Source organism: Rutidosis leptorrhynchoides, chromosome 4 (assembly GCF_046630445.1).
Source record: "Rutidosis leptorrhynchoides isolate AG116_Rl617_1_P2 chromosome 4, CSIRO_AGI_Rlap_v1, whole genome shotgun sequence".
In the NCBI taxonomy this organism is placed as follows: domain Eukaryota; kingdom Viridiplantae; phylum Streptophyta; class Magnoliopsida; order Asterales; family Asteraceae; genus Rutidosis; species Rutidosis leptorrhynchoides.
The window spans coordinates 77,229,205-77,251,950 of NC_092336.1; the positions used below are offsets into that span (position 1 = coordinate 77,229,205).

At 35.5% G+C, this 22,746-nt stretch overlaps 1 protein-coding gene across 1 annotated transcript; it reads left to right on the plus strand.

Moving 5' to 3' along the window:
- The first annotated feature begins 16,819 nt into the window (after positions 1-16,819).
- Positions 16,820-20,776, plus strand: LOC139843646 (uncharacterized). The gene is made up of 6 exons (XM_071833757.1): positions 16,820-17,056; positions 18,523-18,666; positions 18,881-18,948; positions 19,043-19,093; positions 19,312-19,371; positions 20,363-20,776. Exons 1-6 carry the CDS (start codon positions 16,927-16,929, stop codon positions 20,669-20,671), a joined length of 762 nt encoding a protein of 253 aa, XP_071689858.1. The 5' UTR covers positions 16,820-16,926; the 3' UTR covers positions 20,672-20,776.
- Positions 20,777-22,746: the final 1,970 nt, after the last annotated feature.

The following is a 22,746-nucleotide window of genomic DNA, read 5'->3' on the forward strand; positions in this document are numbered from 1 at the left end:
GAGTAACGTTCATTATATTCCCGCTATTTAATTTTGACATCACCCGTTACTCGAGCGTTTTAAAATATTCGTTTGGTTAATTACCGCACCCGCTTTGAAACTTGAGGGACCAATCTCGTCACTTGGCCAAATTGGGGCAACTAGCCACCACCTCCCCACCTTCCTCACCATTCAATCACCTCCATCTCTCTCTCTTTCTCTCTAGCAAGAACACACACACAAACACCCAATTCAAACATTCATCATCTAAATTCGGATCGGGAAGCAAACTTCAAAACAAATTACATATTCGTGATCCTCTCTTCATCCTCTACATTTTGATACCAATTTCATCAAGTTTGGGTAACTTTCTAAAAACTCTAGATTTCTATAAATTCGTGTTTTTGACTTGAAATTGTGTTGGTTAGTGTCTATGGCTCGTGTATAACATGAATATATGATTTGTATTCTCGATCTTGATGTTTTGGTGTAACTAGCTTGAAAATGAAAAGTGTATGCTTAATCCTTGATTTTGGATGATCAAATGTTGTTAGATTGTTAAAGTGCATGTTTTAATTGTGTTACTAGTATCACTAGCTTCGTTTTGATGCGTAGGTTGATTTGTAAAACTTCATAAACTTGATTAGTGATTTTGGTGATTTTGGATTAGGGTTGATAAGCTTTATATGAACTTTTGGTGCATCAAATGCTATGAATTGTTGTTGATAAGTGTTTAGTTGCAATGTGTGTTTGATTACCTTCGAAACGGCATATCATACATGTAAATTGGTTGCCCGAATCATGAAATGCGTTTTTAGAACTTGAAACTTTGATTATGAACGTTTAATGCGGTTTTGGGTTGTTGTAAGTGTTGAATTGCTTGATGAAATGTGTCTAGGTGTTTTCCTCGTCAAATTACCTTTCCGATGATATAAGATACATGTTCTAATTGTTTACGGATCATAAAATGTGGTTATTTGGTTTTTAGCTCGTGCATACTTGTGAAAAACAGAAACAGACCTGCACAGATGGTGGCGCGGCGCGCCCCATCCCCGCGTGGCGCGCAGATGTGCCTGGTCAGATTCTGACCTCCTCGTCCCATTTCACGTGAAATGTTTGATGACCTACGGACCTCCGATTCACATGAAACTTGTTCTAATATACTTGTATATGAATATTTAGCATAGAAAAATAGTTCGGGACCCGACCCGAACGCGTTGACTTTTTCGTTGACTTTGACCAAGTTTGACTTTTAGTCAAACTTAACCAAACTTTTATACAATCATTCTAACATGCTTTTATACTTGTTTCTTGTATGAAACTTGACAACGTGATTCACATGCTATATTTAATCGAGTCGTATTGAGCCATAGGACTAATTGAACACATTTCACCCGACCTTGTGTCGTAACCGGTTAATTGATATAACTTACTTGTTTAGGTCAAGGCTAAGCAACTTTCATGCACACGTTTACTTGTTGAAGTACCTTTATACTCGTGCACTCGAGGTGAGATCATAGTCCCACCTTTTCAACAACTTTTATACTTTTAAATCGTGGGCTGAGAAAACATATACTTGGTTACATCTCGTACTACTTACTTTTATGTTTTGAACACAAGTGTGAAAACAAACATTCCACGTGCGAGTTAGAACAAAAATGCCTCAATTCGATTATCATTAGTTACACTTGCAGGGTGTAAGCGAGAACTTATATTGTGTGGCCATACGGGTTTAACAAACCCTCATTCGGACGGTTCGCTACCGTTATGCGGATGAAATATATTTTTGTGTTTTAGTGCGGGTTCTAGCACTGTGTGATGGGGTAACGTTGGTTAAGTTTTGATAATTGAGTGCTCGCGTATAACAACACTTTTGGAATGCAAATGATTTGGATAATCTACGTTATGGACATACAAAATCTTGTGGTTCAAAAACAACGTTTAATACTTACTAAACCTATGATTTCACCAACGTTTTTCGTTGACAGATTCTTCTATGTTTTCTCAGGTTTTGAATGCTTAGTGATACATGCTTCCGCACTCTTTTGATACTTGCTTGGACGTCGAGTATACATGCATTTTGGAGCATCTTTTGAACTTATTTAAACTGTGTCGCATAGTTTTCATTTGTACTTATAACGTTGTAATTTAACTTGTGGTCAATTATCTTTGTAAACTTTGAAACAATCTTTACACTTGAATGGATGCGACATATTTTGGGTCAACGTCTGTTTTAAAGACTTATGACCAGGTAATGGGACCTACGTAGTCGACGCCGTCACTTGACGATTTGTCGGGGTCGCTACAAGTGGTATCAGAGCCTTGGTTGTAGGGATTTAGAGTTCATTTGTGTCCACCCCGAGTCATAGGGTACATAGGTGAATCTAGACTACAACCGGCATATAGACAGAAGTAGGAATTACTTGACTATTTGTGCATTTATACTCGAACTCTTCTATCATATCTAACTCGTATTCGATCTTGATCTTACGTTGATAAATTTTGTTGACGCGCCACCTTGACTTTATGAAGTAATGTTAAATGCACATGAGAATCAGGGTAATATAATTTCCGGGATTATATTACGGTGATTCATATGGACATTCCGACATTATGACATAAAGAATTTAAGGCGAGTCAAGGAAAATTTTCTCTACATCATCATTCCATATCATGATTAGTATTATTGAGAATACTAATCAACGATATTCTTGTGTCTTGAAGGAACAATGCCTCCCCGTCGCGGGCCACGTAATGAAACTTCCGAACAAGCTTTTCAACGCATGATAGCCACCGCCATAGGTGCGGCTATGGCTAGTATCTCCTCCGACATCAATAACAACCACAACCACAACAACCATGGAGCCGGTAATTCAAACGAGGGTTGCTCCTACAAAACTTTCATGGGGTGCAAACCTCACACCTTCGATGGGACCGGAGGACCGGTTGTGCTCACCCGATGGTTTGAACAAACAGAAGCCGTTTTTAGCATAAGCGGTTGTCGGGACCAAGACAAAGTCAAATATTCCACCCACACTTTTGCCGGTATCGCCCTCACATGGTGGAATACGTATGTGCTATCGGTGGGTATCGATGAAGCCCACACACTCTCATGGGCCGACTTAAAGAAAAAGATGATCACCGAATACTTCCCGCGCGAAGAGACCCGTAAGCTCGAACACGAACTAAGAACTTTAAAAGCGGTCGGGAATGACCTAAAAGCATATAATCAACGATTTTCTGAGCTATCCTTGATGTGCCCAAACCTCGTGACCCCCGAACCTCTAAGGGTTGAACTTTACATGGATGGTCTTCCCAAGAGCATCAAACAAGGAGTAATGTCATCCAAACCCAGTAATCACCAAGAGGCCCTGAATATGGCCCGTCAATTGATCGAAACGGTAGACGAGATTGAAGTGCCGGCACCTAAAGCCGAGGACGATTCGGGTGACAACAAAAGAAAATGGGAAGCCCCCCAATCGAGTAACTACAACAACAACTTTTCCAAGGAACCTCTCACCCCCGTCGGCAAGAAAAGTTATGCCGGGACACGACCTTTTTGCAACAAATGCCACAAGCATCATTTTGGTGAATGTGGCAAGCTAATTTGCCATCGGTGCCAAGGTAGTGGTCATATTGCCAAGTATTGTGGAAGTACCGCCCCCGTCACTCAAAAGGGGCCCGACGCACCAAAGCCGAGTATTTGCTACAAATGCGGCCAATCGGGTCATTTTAGGAATGAATGCCCAAAGAATAAAGTAAAAACCAACGCGCGCCGTTGAACTTACAACATCGACACCTAGGATGCCCGAGACGATGATGGACTAGTCACGGGTATGTTTCTTCACAACAAACCGTATATTTCATACTTATTCGATTCGAGTACCGTTAGACGTTTTATAACCAAAGAGTTGACTCGTGCTCTTTATATTCCACCTCTTTCCCCCAGATACTACTTAGACGATTTAAGTGACCGCCGGAAAATATTGTGTGCCTATAAATTTTATTGGAGGATATACGTTAAGACTTTTGACTTGACACCCATAGAACTAGGGAGCTCGGAACCTATTCGTTAAAAAAAAAAAAAAAAAAAAAAAAAAAATAATGTTTCCCCATCATCTTGAATAGATTATTGTGAACTGAGTAATTTTCGGTTGGAAACCGATACCCTCTCCCTCGCATCCATGACCTCATGATTATTTGCACGAATCCCGTATGTTCCAAATCGACCTCCGTTCCGGTTATCATCAATTGGGGGTTAAGTGAGACGATGTCTCCTAAGCCACTTTCCGAACTCGCAACGTTAGTTGTAAAACTCTCTTAGTACCGTTTGATTTATTTAGGGCTCGCCCGTATCCATAAACCTCTTGAACCGCGTATACAAATTCATATAGACTAATCTGTTATTGTATTTATAGATGACATCTTAACTTATTTAAGTAAAGAAGGAAAACGAACAACATCACCATCTTACGCTCGAACTTTTGAGAAAAGAGCAACTTTATACCAAATTCTCCGAGTGAGAATTTCTGTTGAACGAAGTCCAATTTTCTAGACCATGATGTTAATGGTCAAGGCATTACAATCAATCTCGAAATCAAGCCACATGTAATCAGGAAACTCTCCCAACTCAGACTTGTATTCGTAAAATCTTAGATCTCGCCTGTTACCACCGAAGATTCATTTCTGACTTTTCTCGTGTTACCCGACTTTTACACTCGTTAACTCACTAAGGGAAAACTTTAAACCTCTCCGTGTTCGAACCTTGAGCGTGATTCTTCACACCAACCTTCCTAGCTAAATTCGTATAGCACTAGATGGAACTCAAACATGGAAATATTTCTACATGAACGCCGAAAGGCATACTCTCTCGACTCAAAATTAACGTAACTAAAATTCGTTATTTTGCACGAAGAATTCGAATATTAAACTGTAGATCCGATCAACTTTCTCGTCATCACGTACCACACACATACCTCTGTTATTTCACCGTTACTGTCTGATATTACTGTTTTAAGATAACACACAATCCAACGATACTTCACTCTTCTTTGACTTAACGTCCTTGTGTTTCTGATAATCGGCCAACTATTTTTCAACCCCGAACTATACAACTACGTGTACTATCTTGTTTCTCTTCCAGACTTCAATTTTTGACAACTAGAGGCCCGTTATGGCAACCTCGAGATGTAAGCTCATCCTATTCTCAGTCCTCATTTCATTCCTATCTTTATCGCTCGCATTTCCGTTTAAGGAAACTCCTTGTGACATTTCTCCATGGATAGAGAAATTCCTCATATTATATTAGTATTCGCCACGAGGGTGAATAGTCCTAACGAACATTTTTTGAACCCTAACTGACTTGTTCAAACATATCTTAAGAGATTCTATTCCAACACGGAGTATCTTTGTCAAATATCCCGTATCGAAATACTCGTTTCGCCTCTAGTTTTACAAGAAACCTTGAAGACCCGCTTAGACATGAGTACCGCGTACCACCCACAAACAGACGAACCGAACAAACGAACGATTTACGTCTTCAAAAGACATGTTTCAAACTTGCATGGTCGCTTTTAGTAGATCCCTCTTACAACAGTAGTTACCACTCGTGTGTTCACACGCACTTTCCGAAACCCTATATGACCGCTAATGTCATACCCCTATTCGTTGGACCAAAGCATGTGGCAAACAAAACACCGAATCTTAACTCATCCAAGAAACAACAATTGAGATAATCCAAGTCCGAGAAGGGCTCGAGACGACCCGTAGTCGCCCAAAAGAGTCATACCAAACTTAGATGAAAACCTCACAATTCCCAGTGTGTAACCGCGTAATATTGAGAAACCGCACCTTGGAAAGGTGTAATCCAATTTGGGAAATCGAGAAAGGCTATATCCGCAATATCGAACCTTTTGAAACCTTGGGGCGTATTGGAACCACTTCCTATCGTTTAGAACTTCAGACTCAATTAAGTTTCCGTTTACCCTACATTTCGTGTAACAAACTTAGAAACGTGTCCTGTGGAACAGGAACGTGCAATCCTGCTAGGTACATCAACTATCGATGACAAACTTCTCTTCATAGGAAAACCAGTTGAAATCGGGGATCGTAAAACCAAACTTTAATACAACGTAAAACCCTGACTATCCAAATTCATGAGAACACTCAAGGACGTACCTACACTTATTCATATTATGAACAACGTAAAGTCTCGAGTAAGAGATATCGACTACTACTTCCAACTAAATTTCGGGACGAAATTTCTTTTGAGGTGTGGATAATGTAACATCCCGCGTTTTTCCGTTAAATTTAATTTTAACACCGTCTTTTTTTTTTAAAACATAATCTTTCGTATTTAAATTAATAGTTTCCGTGAGTAACGTTCATTATATTCCCGCTATTTAATTTTGACATCACCCGTTACTCGAGCGTTTTAAAATATTCGTTTGGTTAATTACCGCACCCGCTTTGAAACTTGAGGGACCAATCTCGTCACTTGGCCAAATTGGGGCAACTAGCCACCACCTCCCCACCTTCCTCACCATTCAATCACCTCCATCTCTCTCTCTTTCTCTCTAGCAAGAACACACACACAAACACCCAATTCAAACATTCATCATCTAAATTCGGATCGGGAAGCAAACTTCAAAACAAATTACATATTCGTGATCCTCTCTTCATCCTCTACATTTTGATACCAATTTCATCAAGTTTGGGTAACTTTCTAAAAACTCTAGATTTCTATAAATTCGTGTTTTTGACTTGAAATTGTGTTGGTTAGTGTCTATGGCTCGTGTATAACATGAATATATGATTTGTATTCTCGATCTTGATGTTTTGGTGTAACTAGCTTGAAAATGAAAAGTGTATGCTTAATCCTTGATTTTGGATGATCAAATGTTGTTAGATTGTTAAAGTGCATGTTTTAATTGTGTTACTAGTATCACTAGCTTCGTTTTGATGCGTAGGTTGATTTGTAAAACTTCATAAACTTGATTAGTGATTTTGGTGATTTTGGATTAGGGTTGATAAGCTTTATATGAACTTTTGGTGCATCAAATGCTATGAATTGTTGTTGATAAGTGTTTAGTTGCAATGTGTGTTTGATTACCTTCGAAACGGCATATCATACATGTAAATTGGTTGCCCGAATCATGAAATGCGTTTTTAGAACTTGAAACTTTGATTATGAACGTTTAATGCGGTTTTGGGTTGTTGTAAGTGTTGAATTGCTTGATGAAATGTGTCTAGGTGTTTTCCTCGTCAAATTACCTTTCCGATGATATAAGATACATGTTCTAATTGTTTACGGATCATAAAATGTGGTTATTTGGTTTTTAGCTCGTGCATACTTGTGAAAAACAGAAACAGACCTGCACAAATGGTGGCGCGGCGCGCCCCATTCCCGCGCGGCGCGCAGATGTGCCTGGTCAGATTCTGACCTCCTCGTCCCATTTCACGTGAAATGTTTGATGACCTACGGACCTCCGATTCACATGAAACTTGTTCTAATATACTTGTATATGAATATTTAACATAGAAAAATAGTTCGGGACCCGACCCGAACGCGTTGACTTTTTCGTTGACTTTGACCAAGTTTGACTTTTAGTCAAACTTAACCAAACTTTTATACAATCATTCTAACATGCTTTTATACTTGTTTCTTGTATGAAACTTGACAACGTGATTCACATGCTATATTTAATCGAGTCGTATTGAGCCATAGGACTAATTGAACACATTTCACCCGACCTTGTGTCGTAACCGGTTAATTGATATAACTTACTTGTTTAGGTCAAGGCTAAGCAACTTTCATGCACACGTTTACTTGTTGAAGTACCTTTATACTCGTGCACTCGAGGTGAGATCATAGTCCCACCTTTTCAACAACTTTTATACTTTTAAATCGTGGGCTGAGAAAACATATACTTGGTTACATCTCGTACTACTTACTTTTATGTTTTGAACACAAGTGTGAAAACAAACATTCCACGTGCGAGTTAGAACAAAAATGCCTCAATTCGATTATCATTAGTTACACTTGCAGGGTGTAAGCGAGAACTTATATTGTGTGGCCATACGGGTTTAACAAACCCTCATTCGGACGGTTCGCTACCGTTATGCGGATGAAATATATTTTTGTGTTTTAGTGCGGGTTCTAGCACTGTGTGATGGGGTAACGTTGGTTAAGTTTTGATAATTGAGTGCTCGCGTATAACAACACTTTTGGAATGCAAATGATTTGGATAATCTACGTTATGGACATACAAAATCTTGTGGTTCAAAAACAACGTTTAATACTTACTAAACCTATGATTTCACCAACGTTTTTCGTTGACAGATTCTTCTATGTTTTCTCAGGTTTTGAATGCTTAGTGATACATGCTTCCGCACTCTTTTGATACTTGCTTGGACGTCGAGTATACATGCATTTTGGAGCATCTTTTGAACTTATTTAAACTGTGTCGCATAGTTTTCATTTGTACTTATAACGTTGTAATTTAACTTGTGGTCAATTATCTTTGTAAACTTTGAAACAATCTTTACACTTGAATGGATGCGACATATTTTGGGTCAACGTCTGTTTTAAAGACTTATGACCAGGTAATGGGACCTACGTAGTCGACGCCGTCACTTGACGATTTGTCGGGGTCGCTACAGTGTTGTGATATGAGAATGATCATGCTACTATAAATTTAACGCATGAATTCATGAAGCGATATTAGGATGAGTTAATAGAAACTTTTAATGAGATTTATACTCTAGTTGGAGTGGAGTACCTAGCTACATGAGTGCTCTTGATAAACTCACCTATGTGAATGTGGAAGTGAGGCCGCTTCCTATGAAATTGAGGCAGATTTCTAGAGCGTTCACTATACTGGGATAGACGTGCATGGCTTTAAAGCACGGGCTTTAAACTTACACCCTGAAAAGGTAGAGCGTGATACATTGTTAGAGATAGAGTTCAAGACTACGAGTCACTCTAGTTCATTCTAAATTGTTTTCACTACTGTGTTCTCGAGTTTTTTTAAGTGGAAAGGATTGAGATGGAAAAGAGAAGGGAGAATAAGGATGGAAATGATTGTAATAGAAAACATTTAATGGGAATTCTCGAGTTGAAAGGAAAGTAAAAGAAAAAATGATAGTAATTATTTATTTTTAAAAGTACAAATATATTACTCGATATATATTTATTATTTATATTTATTTATTAATTAATATAATTATAATTATAACACAACATATATTCATAAACGATCTGATGGTCGATCATGTACTCTACAAAAAATATTACGGAGTGTTATATACTCCGTATTACTTTACTATAGTATATATTAAATTAAATATTAAATATATTAAATATAAATCAAGTACATGCCAATGTTGATAACGATCAAAATATTGGGGAAGTTCGATCCACCTAGCTACTGAGACTTGTTAAAGAAAAATGAAATTGAATACTGTACGTAGAAATAGGGTTTAAAAGGACAAGAAGAAATGTTTTCCACTCCAATCTTCTCAATTTTGGGGGGATAACTCTCTTAACAAAAAACTCATCTACTATCACTCCAACTCCTCTCCTCTCCATTCCTTTCTTTTCTAAAAAAAAACTCAAAAATGGTTAGTTAGTGTACTATCCCTTACTCTCCTTTCCTTTCCATTATAAAAAAAAACTCAAGAATACAGCGTACACAGGTTTAAGTCGAAAGATACCTTGTTTATGCTCAATCTTATATTTCTTTAGATATTGCTTTTGGAAATATTTTTAAAAATTCAAGTGGGGGATTAATTTTATATGAATTATTAAAAATAATATTAAATTATCGAGTGGAGGTGTTGATTGTTAAACTTTTTCTTTTTGGACATGGTCATAGATTCCCACTCAGTTTTGTTGCCATGATAAACGGTCATGTTACCCACCTCATTTTGCTCCCCATAATACTAGTACTAGACCCACTTTTCTTAAAATAATAAAAACTATCCGTTAGTACTTTTGCTATATAAATCAAGTTGAAGTGAAGTAAGTATATACGAAAAAAGCCTTCGTTTCTTATTACTTACTTCAATATAATTTCTTTTGAATTTCCAAGCAATAAAAGAGGGTGTGAATTTAGGAGTCTCCATTGTGCAGTGGAGATTTAACACAGTGAATTATACTGGGCTGTTTTATCCTGGGGCGTTGGGGTTGATAGTCTGCTAGCACAATTCTGGGCAGTACCACAAACGTCTTAAAGAAAGCGACCTAGTCTGCGACTCAACCCAGAAATTTATTTGTTATTTTGTTGCAGATTTTTTTCTGCTTCAACAGTTGTAGACTCCTTACAGGTACAACATGGGTTGGGCTGGGGTTGACATGAAACACTTCTTCCGCATATATAGTTATCAATGGCTATAAATAATTACTGCACCATAGATAATTCAGAAGTAAATTGGCTACTTAAAATAAGCTGTTCTCATCTGAGTTTTAAGATCCACCCAAATTGACCCATTTATATGTACATTGGTTGAAATTGACACCTCAAGTTATATGTTACAGTAACAATTTATCTGTGTATGGTTGTCTATTTTGTTCCTATACAATGGACATTTGCAGAACCTAAGCCACATTTTTTCGCTTCCATTGAGTGAAGGGCTAATCAATGCGAAATTATCGAAGCACATATTGGATGTTATCTTGAATTTTTGCGGTGCAAATTCCTCAAACTCTGAAGGATAAGCTATCTGCAGTTACATATTATTATGCAAATTTAAAGTTTAAAACATTAAAATAACTAAGTTGAAGTGTAAAATATGTAATAATTTGTCTTTGCAACACTTAAATTAGAAAATTGTTTGATACCCCACAATAAAAGGTAGGAACTTTGACAAGATCAGTTAAAATATTTGTGGATTCAGGCTAGGTTTATTTCTTACAAGGTCAAGACATAAAATAAAAAATAAAAATAAAAAAATAATAAAAAAAAAGTAAAAGATTACTCATACCTGGCAAACCAAACCCAAAGTACTCAATTTGGGTCTAATGGGTCTTGCATATGGGTCAAACGGGTCGAATTGTAAAGTTTTCAGTTTTTGAGATTCATATCCCTAAAATTTGGTCAATGAGTTTTTTAAAAAAATATTGTGTCTTAGACAAAAAAATAAGAAATGGGTCGATCGGGTTCAAATACATCAAGTCCAACAAATAGAGACGGGTCCAATGGGTCTTGTATATGGGTCCAACGGGTCGAGCTGTAAAATTTTGAATTTTAGTTGCACGATGTAATTTTTCAAAATAAAATAAAAAGTAATATAATAATAAAAATAATAAATAAAAAAATGATAAAAAAATATTTAAAATTAAAAGTATTGAATAAAATGGTTCCCGACCCGACCCGACCCGTTGGGTCTCGACCCACTCAGACCCCAACCCGACCCGGGTCCCGACCCAACCCGTTTGACCCATTTAAATTCTGACCCGTTTCGACCCATGACCCGTTTCGACCCAAACCCATTTGGGTCTCGACCCAACCCGACCCGTTTGCCAGGCATATTTTACATGGATTAAAATGAAACATGTCAAATTGGGTCTAAGAGGTTAAGAGCATAACATTATTTAATAATTACAGTTAATGAGATGATGTAATTTTGAAAAGATGTTCAACACACGAATTGTTTATTAAAAGGTTAGGAGAAATTTTCGCTTCCACATTCAAAGTCACCACAAGTGAAGCTCCACTACTTGCTGATGGGATCGAGATCGATTAGATGAATTATCCTGTAAAAATAAGTTGTTCCGTAAAATGCTATTGATAGCATATAAAGCGTTAGTATCTTGAGCTCTAAACATACTAACGGTTCAATACTAACGCAAATGCTCGAGAATCGTCATGTTAAACTTAATTTATTTCGCCACTACATTTCAAATACCTTAAAATGTTTGATGTTGGTTAATGTTTAAAATCAATGATTTTGAAATCTCTTATGGATTTACACGTTTTCGAAAACAAAATTCTCCAAAGTCTGACACCAAATATTTATTCAATTACTGCTACACAGAGCGTTGTTTTTATCTTTTTCGTGATGTAGACAATTAATAAATTGAACTTTTGATATGAATAAACTTTTTAACATAGAGTATATTTTATAAATTTTAACCATGTGTATGGTTTTTACCATAATACTTCAACACAGACCAATATATGACAATTATCCTACAATATTGATATTTAATATACGTTGGCTATGTACTATATAAAGTGTTCGAAAGAGTCCCCGTGCAACGCACGGGCTCGATAAATCTAGTTTAAATATATGACTAACAAGCTACCAAACGGAAGCCATTTCGAATAATTATACAATTAATCATCATTGATAAAGTTATTATCAGCGGAGTAGTTACACAATTTTGAGAGAGAAATTCACATTTACATTTCTTTTGTCAAACACTACAAAATTAATTATTTAGATACTTTTGCCCTCTCATTTTAATTGCCATAGCACACCATCACTTTTCAATCTAAAAGCAAAAATGTCCCAAAACTTAAATCGATGGAGTATGGTAGAAATGAAGTTAGTGTACGGATCACCTCCCGGAAATTGTATACAAAACGACCCATACAAGTGTCATTAACAAACTTATAACAACTTAATTACTCTATCCGACCCTGAACTATACTAATTACATTTAAACCCCCAAGCTTTATTGTTTCATTATTTACAGCTGAGTCTCTAGACTTCACTTTGCTTTTGTGTTATTTCGTATAGCATACAAATTACATATTGTATTAGTAAGTATTAGTTTAAAGTTTTAAGAGGGCCACTACCCGTCCCACTCTCAAAAATCTTCCAATCCTTCGTGAGGAGAAACACTCAACAATAAGGATGATGCAAGCAAAAAAAATATAGTAATCGTTTTGGTGAAATATTAGCAACAAAACAATGTACGTAGTCAACAGGCTGCATATATATACGACTATATAGTAATCGTTTTGGGGAAATATTAGCTATAAAATAATGTAGTCAACAGGGTGCATATACGACTAAAAAATGATGCTATTTCCTTATTTTGAAAGCTATTATATTATATTTCTTGTCTTTGTAAACTAAAAACTTTTGATGATATTATTTGTTGTCTAGTATAGTAGGCTTAAAACATGCTTTATAATAAGCTGAAGCTTCATAGATATAGATATTTGCCACCAGATTTTGAGTTCGTGACAATTTTTTCCAATATGCATCACAAGATGAATTTAACGTACAACATCACTAACAAATTGGGTTTAAACTACATATAAGTTATATACTTTTCATTTTGTTCCATTGTAGGTTATATACCTCAAATAATACTATTGTAATACATAAAGTTTCAAAAAGTGTACTCATGTCCACAAATCGTTATCGGCTATCGGTACAACTGGTAAAAAGAATTACATTTAAAAAAAAAAAAAAATTTACATGTCATTTTCTTTTTTTATTTTTTATTTTTAACAAAAAGAATCAAAAACACAAATTGTGACCACTACAACATCATCATGATACAAACAACATCATGTTGACTGATTCAAACGGCAGATTCAAACAACATCATCAGATTGACTGATTTTGCAATCGTGTTCATCATTCATCGCCAAAATTTAAACATTGAGGTCTCTGGAATGATTTAGCGAAGATCATGATGATTCAGGGATAGTTTCTGGTTCATAAGCACTCATTCAAGCTTCATAAAGCACCATATTGATTTGAAAAACATCTCAAATTTTTGAATCTGAATGTCAATGTTCATTCTCATTTGTTCAACGATTTAAGGAGTCACGGATGTTATAATCAATTGTAGAGCATTCGTATAATGCTTAGAAACATCTTTGATTCAAAAATCAACACCTGAAAGTTTCTAAATCGTGATTTCAATTCTCAAGTTCATGAAGATGAAAAACGGTACTTGCATTAAGGCGTTGGATTGATGATATGTATTTGGCCTTTGGTGTTGGTTAATATTCAATTATGTTGATAATCTGTTTTCCGTTATGTACAAATGAGAAAAAACAATGAAATTATATTGTGTATGATAAAGGACACATAAAGGACACGAGGCGATAAAACTAAATGATTTAGCATTAAATGATTCATAATTCGAATGATTCAGAGTCTTTGAATAAACTTGTTTCTGAATGAAAATAAGATATTTAATAATCATTTTGAATAACCTACTCAAGAAGTAATTGAGCCTTATAGGGATATCAAAAGCCGGAGAAGTAATTGAGCCTGAAACATACATAAAACTTTATCTTTGCCGAACTTACACATTACTCTACTATGAGTAATACCGACCATTTGTCAGACTCTCACTGGGCGGTCAGAAGATTAATAGTATGAGTTTTATTTTGAAGAAGAGGAAACGAAACGAAACAATTTTTTTATATGTTCTTGACAGGGTCGTTCCCGAGATATTTGATGCTTGGTGCGGGAAATATTAGAATTATCCCCCCTTTGAACGTAAACTTAAAATAATACCTTATATTTAAGAGTTTGAATCTCGATTAGGCTTTAGGCTTTAATATATTTATGCCTATTTGATATTGGAGAAGTATGTATTTCTTATTAAATTTATGGTATATAGTTATATAAGTTACATATATTATGTTCTTTATTAAAAAGAACTCATCAACTATTTTTAGATTACCGTTCACTTTATAAGTTTCAATTATAATCCAAAGGTACAAAAAGATAAAAATTAAGAAAACTTCGTCATAGATTTAAAAAGTGGATGTAGTTGACAATGTTTTTTATTTAGATCTAACTAGTTGTGGGGCCCTCGCTTCGCGCCGGGTACTCCGTTTTGAATGCGAGTTAAAAAAAAGTCTTGATCTATTTTGTAAAAAAGAATTTTTTTCGACATCTAACATTGAAGGGTTGTTCCTTTTGTGAAAGTTGCTTCTTTTAGCGTTCGGGTTTTATTTAAAAAAAAAAAAGTTAGTAAAGTGGGGGTTCGATTTGTATTTTAATAAAAGTTAGGGGGTTAAGTTTGTGAAATTTGAAAAAAATATACGTATAAAGTGGGAGTTCGATTTCTATTTTAATAAAAGTTAGGGGGTTAAGTTTGTGAAAATTGAATATTAGTAAAAAAAAAAGTTAGTAAAGTGGGGGCTCGATTTGTATTTTAATAAAAGTTAGGGGGTTAAGTCTGTGAAATTTGGAGAAAGATATACGTACAAAGTGGGGGTGCGATTTGTATTTTAATAAGAGTATAAAGTGGGGGTGCGATTTGTATTTTAATAAAAGTTGGGGGTTAAGTTTGCGAAAAGTGAAAAAAGGAATAATACTATTCATTTGGCCTTTGCCTTTTAGATATAGTGGGGGTGCGATTTCTATTTTAATAAAAGTTAGGGGGTTAAGTTTGTGAAAATTGAATATTAGTAAAAAAAAAAGTTAGTAAAGTGGGGGCTTGATTTGTATTTTAATAAAAGTTAGGGGGTTAAGTTTGTGAAATTTGGAGAAAAATATACATACAAAGTGGGGGTGCGATTTGTATTTTAATAAGAGTATAAAGTGAGGGTGCGATTTGTATTTTAATAAAAGTTGGGGGTTAAGTTTGCGAAAAGTGGAAAAAGGAATAATACTATTCATTTGACATTTGCCTTTTAGATATAGGTATATAATATATAATGTAAATGTAAATACACATTTAGACTTATCTGGACCCCCTGCACAGCTCGGCTCTGATCAAATGTTCAAGTTGTACTACCTTTGGATCAGGCATGGTTCTTGAGTTCTGACATGGAAAAAAATAAAACGAAGAAAACTGCTTATTTTAGTTTAATTTTCCTTTCAACTTTCATTCCAAATCGAAAAGATTCCACTTTCTTCCCTTTCATCCTACAACATTATGACAATCTAAATATATCCAAGCATGGTGCTTTCTCAGTGCTGGTCTTGAGAATTTAAGGGTCTAGAACGAGGTGAAAAAAAATGCCTTTATGCCTTAACGAATAATATAAATTATTTTAAAAAAAGCCCTTTCGGCATTCCTAGAAAGCTAGTGGAGTTTGATTTCATTTTGTTATATGGGGTCTTTAATTGTTTTTGGATATATTGTGCTTTGTTTTCGGTGTTTCAGTTGTGTTTCTTTAGTTCCTTTACGTCTCAAATCTCCGGTTATATCTGTATATATAATAAAATTGAGCATCTGAAAATTATGGGCCATGAACGATCAATCACTTTGTTCCCCTTCGAACCTCCCGTGACTTTTCTTATTGACTATTGACTATTGACTACTATCTTCATAATAAATACAGTAAAATATAAAATAATAAATTATAAATGACTGTAAGGTATATACATAAAAATGTTCATTCATAATGAAAGCATAATTAACGTTTGCTTCAATAGTAGCATGCCTCAGTGTGGTAGGGCTCGCGATTAGTTGTCAAGCAACCCCGGTTCAATTCCTGGGGGCGGAAGGTTTTCTCTCCAATTTCCTGCGATTAGTTGCCAAGCAACCCGAATCCCGCGATTAGTTGCCAAGCAACCCGGGTTGAAGTTTCTTTTTAACGTGTGTGGGTACAAATGATGAGGGTCGTTGAAATAAATAATCCGATGATGTAAATTCGCCTTTCAAAAAAAATTGTAACAAAAAGCATCATCATCTTCTTGAACTCATGTGACTACCTAATTGAAAAGTTTAACGTTCATATTAAAAGACTTTTTGTAAAGTATAATTCAAAAGCAAGGATGATATGCATAATTAAATATGATGAAGGACTATTAATGTAAACTTAACAAACTGTAAGGAGAACCGTATAATTTTCTGTAGGATATAAAAAAAAACAGGAAAATAGGTGGGGTTCCATCCGTACGAGATTGCGAATAAGCCCTAATTCTGCAATTACTTGAAATCATACACAAAAATTTATTACAGTATTCACGATTTGTGCAAATTAACAGGCGAATTGGAAATAAAATCGATTGAATATGGGAAGTAGAAGCAGAGGTGCCACAAATTACAGAAATCCATGTTTAACAATGCATCAGCCGTGGGCTTCTTTACTTGTTTATGGGATTAAACGTATTGAAGGCAGATCTTGGCCTTCCCCAATTACTGGTATTTTTTTTTTGATTAATTTATTTTATATAACATTATATTGATCAAATTACCGTAGTATTCAGTGGAAACAGAGTTATTATGTTTACATATATTCTTTGTGTAGCGGTATTTTAATTTTGTTTATTTGTTGCTTTGGTGGAATGTAACATGTGTAAAGCTGAAACACAAATACAAATACTGTATGAAAAGCTGCACTCAACTGAAACCTTAAATCAATGAAAAAAGTAACAGAAAATACAAATTTTACTATAAGTGGTATGCAAATTAAGCGTAGCATTAAAAGGGTAAACCCTAAGGCTTTCCCCAAATTGCACAAAAGCCGATCATTGACCAAAATTTCAAGATATGTCATGTGTGTCCAGTCAGCAGGTTAGTGCTTATGTGGCAGTGAGTCCACACAATCATCAGCATCACGTATGCTGATGTGGCAGTCCAAATTTTTATTGGCTGCCTTCTTAATTTTGAATTTTCAGTTGTTAATCCTTCTTTTTGTGCAGAATTGGATTTTTGTAATAGTTTTCTGTAGCAAGAAAATTTTATATACCCCTTGTGGCACGGCCGTCCTGTTAATTTTATGGGTTTGTTTAATAAATAAAAACGGGCTCTTTACACACGGAAATTATTCATATATAATAATAAGTTCTATAAATTAATAATACTAATAAAGTCATAAGTAAATCTTAATTAAGGGACGTTGATTAGGTTCTTATTTTCTAATTTTTAAACTCTTAATTAACAAATGAACCTAGGTTGTTGGGACGATTCGGATCTTCGGATAGATGTTCTAGCGAATCGTTGACTTTCGGGATCGATTTAGTCGAACCGGATCGTGTAGATCGGATTAGATCGATGCCTAGAGTCGTTATTCGACTTGAGTGGGTTTTGAATCTGTTGTTAGAGAGAAAAGCGTTCTTAGGGTTGTATGTGATTAGGAGATGATCAACCTCCAAATGAATACTAAGTCACCCTTATATACTAATTTGGGCCTTATATTGGTTGATTCGAACTTGGGCGTTTTATGCACCAACATAGGTATCTAATATTAGGCTAATTTTTCAAGCACAGGGCACCTATATATATTGGGCCCTATGCGACCGCACGCCTTGTACGCCTTAATATTCGGCTTCGCCTTGTGGTCCTTTATAGCTTATGTTTAATTTTCTCTTGGCAACGTTCAAGTAAAAGATTGTCATGGCTCTAGATCTTAAATATCTACACATCTTAGAATAATTCTAAAAAAATATAAGAATGGAGCAAATACTTGGGGATAAAGTTTCTGACTAGTAGTTCTGTGAAATCGTTGATCTAATTAGAAACAAAAAAAATCACTGCTTCTGCAAGATACACCTACAATTGTTGATTAGTTATTCTTGAATACTCAATTTATTTTTTGCATGCATAGTGAAGTTGATTAGTACTAATCGGCATTATGGTCTTGATTTTATCGGTGTGAATTTCTGAAGGTCGACTTTGGATTCATGCTGCGGGTAAGGTCCCCGATCCAGAAACAATCAAAGCAATGGAGGATTTTTACCGACAACTATATGAATTAGATGGAGTTACCGATCTCAAGTTCCCAGAACATTACCCTGTTTCAAGACTATTAGGTTATTATTTAATTCTGTTTTATTACCCATTTTAACTTCTATATATGTTCGCTTTAAAACTGTTTTAGCCCTTGTAAATTAAACTTCATCTAGAACTTCGACAAACAATATCTAACTTTTTAACTGCCACGTGGCTAGTGTAACGGATTACATATGTATTTTCTATGTGTTAGTTATTTTAGTGAGATTTTTCAAAACACAGTCTTCGTGACAGGTTGTGTTGAGATTGTGGGATGCGTTAAAAGTGAAGAGCTTGCATCATGGGAGGATGTTTCTCAAGGGGTATGCATACCAAACAATGTCAATACTTGGAGTGTCGAATGATTATTTATTTTGTTGAAAAACGTTTGATATTTCTTTTGGGTTTGCATTATAGGTGAGACTGGAAGGGCTAACACCTTTTTGTTGGCTATGTGAGAAACCACAGGTTTTCTTAATTACTTGTTTATTTATTAATTTTTTTTTGAACGGCATTACTTATTTATTATTTTAAGCTACCCAAGATAGCGTAGTGGTTGGGGGTCATGTTGTTTATTCTGTTTGTTTAGTTTTCATTGCAACTAAAACATGTGTTAGCTCTTTAATAACCTTTCCTTTAGCAGCATTGTTTATATAGTAAGTAACTTCATTAAGAATCTTTTGCAGAAATTGGTTGTACCATTTGAAATGCGTGGATATCAAGGAGTTTATAACTTGGAAAAAAGGGTAAGCATGAAATTCTCTCTCTAATAAACCCTTGTTGCAACTTGAATGTTTTGAGTTGTGACCAATCTTCAAAGTATCCCTTTAAGATAGAGGTAGCAGTTTTGACCCATTTACTTATGAAGGATCAAGTGGGTAAAATAAAAATTGTTAGCTTTAAAGGAAAAGGTTCAAAAGGACCAGAAGTTAACCCATAACGCTTTATTATATATACATATATATCTAATAGACAAAAATGATGAATAGTTATATATACATATATCTAATCGACAAAAATGATGAATAGTATAGGGGCATTTTCGACTTTTCACCTTTTTTTTACTAAATTTCATTTCACTAACAAAGCCCCTCAGACTTTTTTCAAAAATTCAAATCGACCCCCCAAACAGGGGGGTAAAGTGTCAAATAACCATTTTCATAAAAAGTCTTAAATAAACTCCACCCAGATATTCAACGGGTCATATCTTCTCGCTCGCAACGAGTTAAATTTTTCCGACACCATCGTTAAACTCAAAATAATTTTAGGAACACAATGTCACTAACTATACGCAAAACGGACGCTTTTTAAAAAACGCTAAATATTTGGGGTACTTTTCATACACGTTGATTTTGCGTTAAATTTTTAAAAGTCGACAATTCCATAGCGAAACGCAGAGATGCACATATATTGTTAATTTAAAATAACATTTAATTTTCACGGGTTATACCTTTTAGTTCGACTCGAGTTGCGCTTCAACGACATCATCGTTAGCCACGAAATAATTTTACAAACTAAACGCAATAAAATACATTGAAAACCGAACCCCCGGCGCGAAGCGAGGGTTCAAAAACTAGTTAACATTAAAATGGAAAACGGCTTCTAGTTAACTCTATCCAACACGACCCAAACTCTTTACGCTATCTTCACAAACTGTGTGATTTAATCATTATCACTATCACTGTTTTATTTTTATTTTTTTTACTCATGATCTGATCTTTTATTATGTTTGAACAGCTTCTTGAGGGAGCACTTGGAGGTCTTTGTCCAGTTGAAGCACCACTACCGACTAAGTTTCCTCTACCAGACCCACAAAACCCCTTATCCTTGAAGCCAGGGTCACTCACTCATGGGCTAAACAAGGGCTCAAATAAATCCAAGGCAGATGAGGGTTCATCGCCAACCCTTAAAGCAGCCATAGACGGTGCAAGAGCCGCTGCAACACAGTTCTCAAAGAAGACGAATGGCCCACCTACATCGGGGTTCCAAGGCCAAGGATCAAGAACAACAAGAAGCAACAGTAAGGAAAAGGTGTTTAAAGATTAGATAAGAATGGACAACGTTGGTGAGATATCTGTTTTGTGTGATATACTGTAACATTTTAGGCTAAGCACAATATTATCAGTGGAGCAATGAATTCCTTTTATTTAACGATAGATGAATGATTGTCTACGTCTCATATCCTTCTACAAGAATGATAATAACGTGTAACATATTGTTTAGGTGAAGTAGTCATTTTTTTCTTCTAATAAACTTGTATTCTCGTCTACATTTGGCATATAATTTTTTTAAGCAATGATATATAGCATATTATTGTGAGCTTTGTTCGATTGTTGTTAGTCGAGGTAGTTAGTTTTGCTTTGAGATAGTATGTTTGTATTGCTTTGAGATAGTATGTTTGTAGGGGTTTCATTCATTTGATGAATCTTCCTATTGGTTATATAAGTTTATCGTTTTTTTGTCGGATAAAAAATAATAACCAGTAAGGGGGTATGAACTATAACAATATTACGGAGTAATAAACTACAACCCAAACCTTTAATTTCCATCAAACGCCCTGACATTTGATTCTAGCCAAAACGACTTAACAAATTACGAGCATCATAACAATTAATTTTAACCAAAACGAGTCTGAATACTCCAGATTCTAGATGTCTAACAGTCAAGCCCAGTAGGATAGGGGCTGGTCCACCCATTGTTATTTGATGCACCTGCCCCTGCTAGTCCAATTCTTTCTTGATGAACTTTGGAAGGAGATATGGCACTGTTATGAGTGTTTGGATAATCTTTAACCAAATGACCTCTTTAGGTTTCATAAGATTCAAATACTCATGGTGATGCTAAGGATGCTATTAATTTCTCTGATCACAAACTACAGCACCTTAACTCTCCACAAACGGACGTTCTGGTTTTTTTCCTGGTGTTAAACAAGTTTGAACGAACACAAATCAAGGCATTCACCATTGTACCTCTTTTTCTCACAACTTTGCCATGTCATAGTATACCATCTATAAACTTTTCATAACATTAATACGTTACCGTCACCATTACGAATGGTCTTTGAAAGATATTTCATTCAAATGTGAAGTATCTTATTTGTTGCTATGCCGGTAAGCCACTACAAACGGGGTGAATGAATCGACGGGAGGAATGAAGAATTGAAGTTTTCAATGATTTGTGAATCAGTTAATTGTTGATCCGAATTTGTAAGTTCTGAATTAGACATGAACTAAAAAAGGTTAAAAAGTGGTATGGTTATGATCAGTATGTCCAACCCAGATTCAACCAATCCTAAGCTAAGAAATCCTGGTTAAGGTTTTTTCTAATCTTAATTGAAGGACGATTTTTTAACATCAGTAGATCATTTATTTCAACTACCCTCATCATTTGCACGTAACACACACGTTCGGGCGGAAACCCGAACCCAATCGACGGTAACCGGGAACACATCCATTCGGGCGGTGTTCCGGGTAGAGGTCCGTGAACGAATCCGGTAAAACGTCTCTATAGGGTCAATCTATACCACCATTATTGCTGTTCAATTGGTTTAAAAAAAATCGTGTCATCCTTAAGGATCGAACCCATGACCTCCCCCTATCCCATGGCTCAAACGACATGGGGGGAACCGTTGGACTATGATATATATAATTTGTAATACAAACATTGTGTTTTGTAAATCGGACATTAGATATTACTAATTATGAATTTGTTTATTACCAGTAGATTTTTTTTTTTTTTAAGCTATGAATTAGACCCGAGTTTTTTAAGTTTTCAGCTTTTTTTGACTACATATGGATTTTGTAAGCTTTGAGCACAAGAAAGTTCTAAAATTTAACTAGTCTATCGTAACTTTGTTTATATATGCAAATATACAATCTGATGACAACAAATAGACCAGGGATGTCAATGGATCATCGGATATTGATCGGGTGAGACCGGATTAGGAATAGACCAGGGATGTCAATGGATCGGATATGGATCGGGTGAGACCGTATCCTAATCCATATCCATTTATTTTTTTAATCCATATCCATATCCATTTATAAAAATTTCATCCATCCATCCATATACGTCGGATGAAGCGGGTTAGTGGATAATCATTCATATCTATTTAAATTTAT

Bases quoted from the DNA above. Each gene is read 5' to 3' on its own strand.
- LOC139843646 (XM_071833757.1), top strand. From the start codon at position 16,927: ATGGGAAGTAGAAGCAGAGGTGCCACAAATTACAGAAATCCATGTTTA. The intron at 18,667-18,880 runs GTTATTATTTAA...TCTTCGTGACAG, and splicing joins CCCTGTTTCAAGACTATTAG to GTTGTGTTGAGATTGTGGGA. The intron at 18,949-19,042 runs GTATGCATACCA...TTTGCATTATAG, and splicing joins GGGAGGATGTTTCTCAAGGG to GTGAGACTGGAAGGGCTAAC.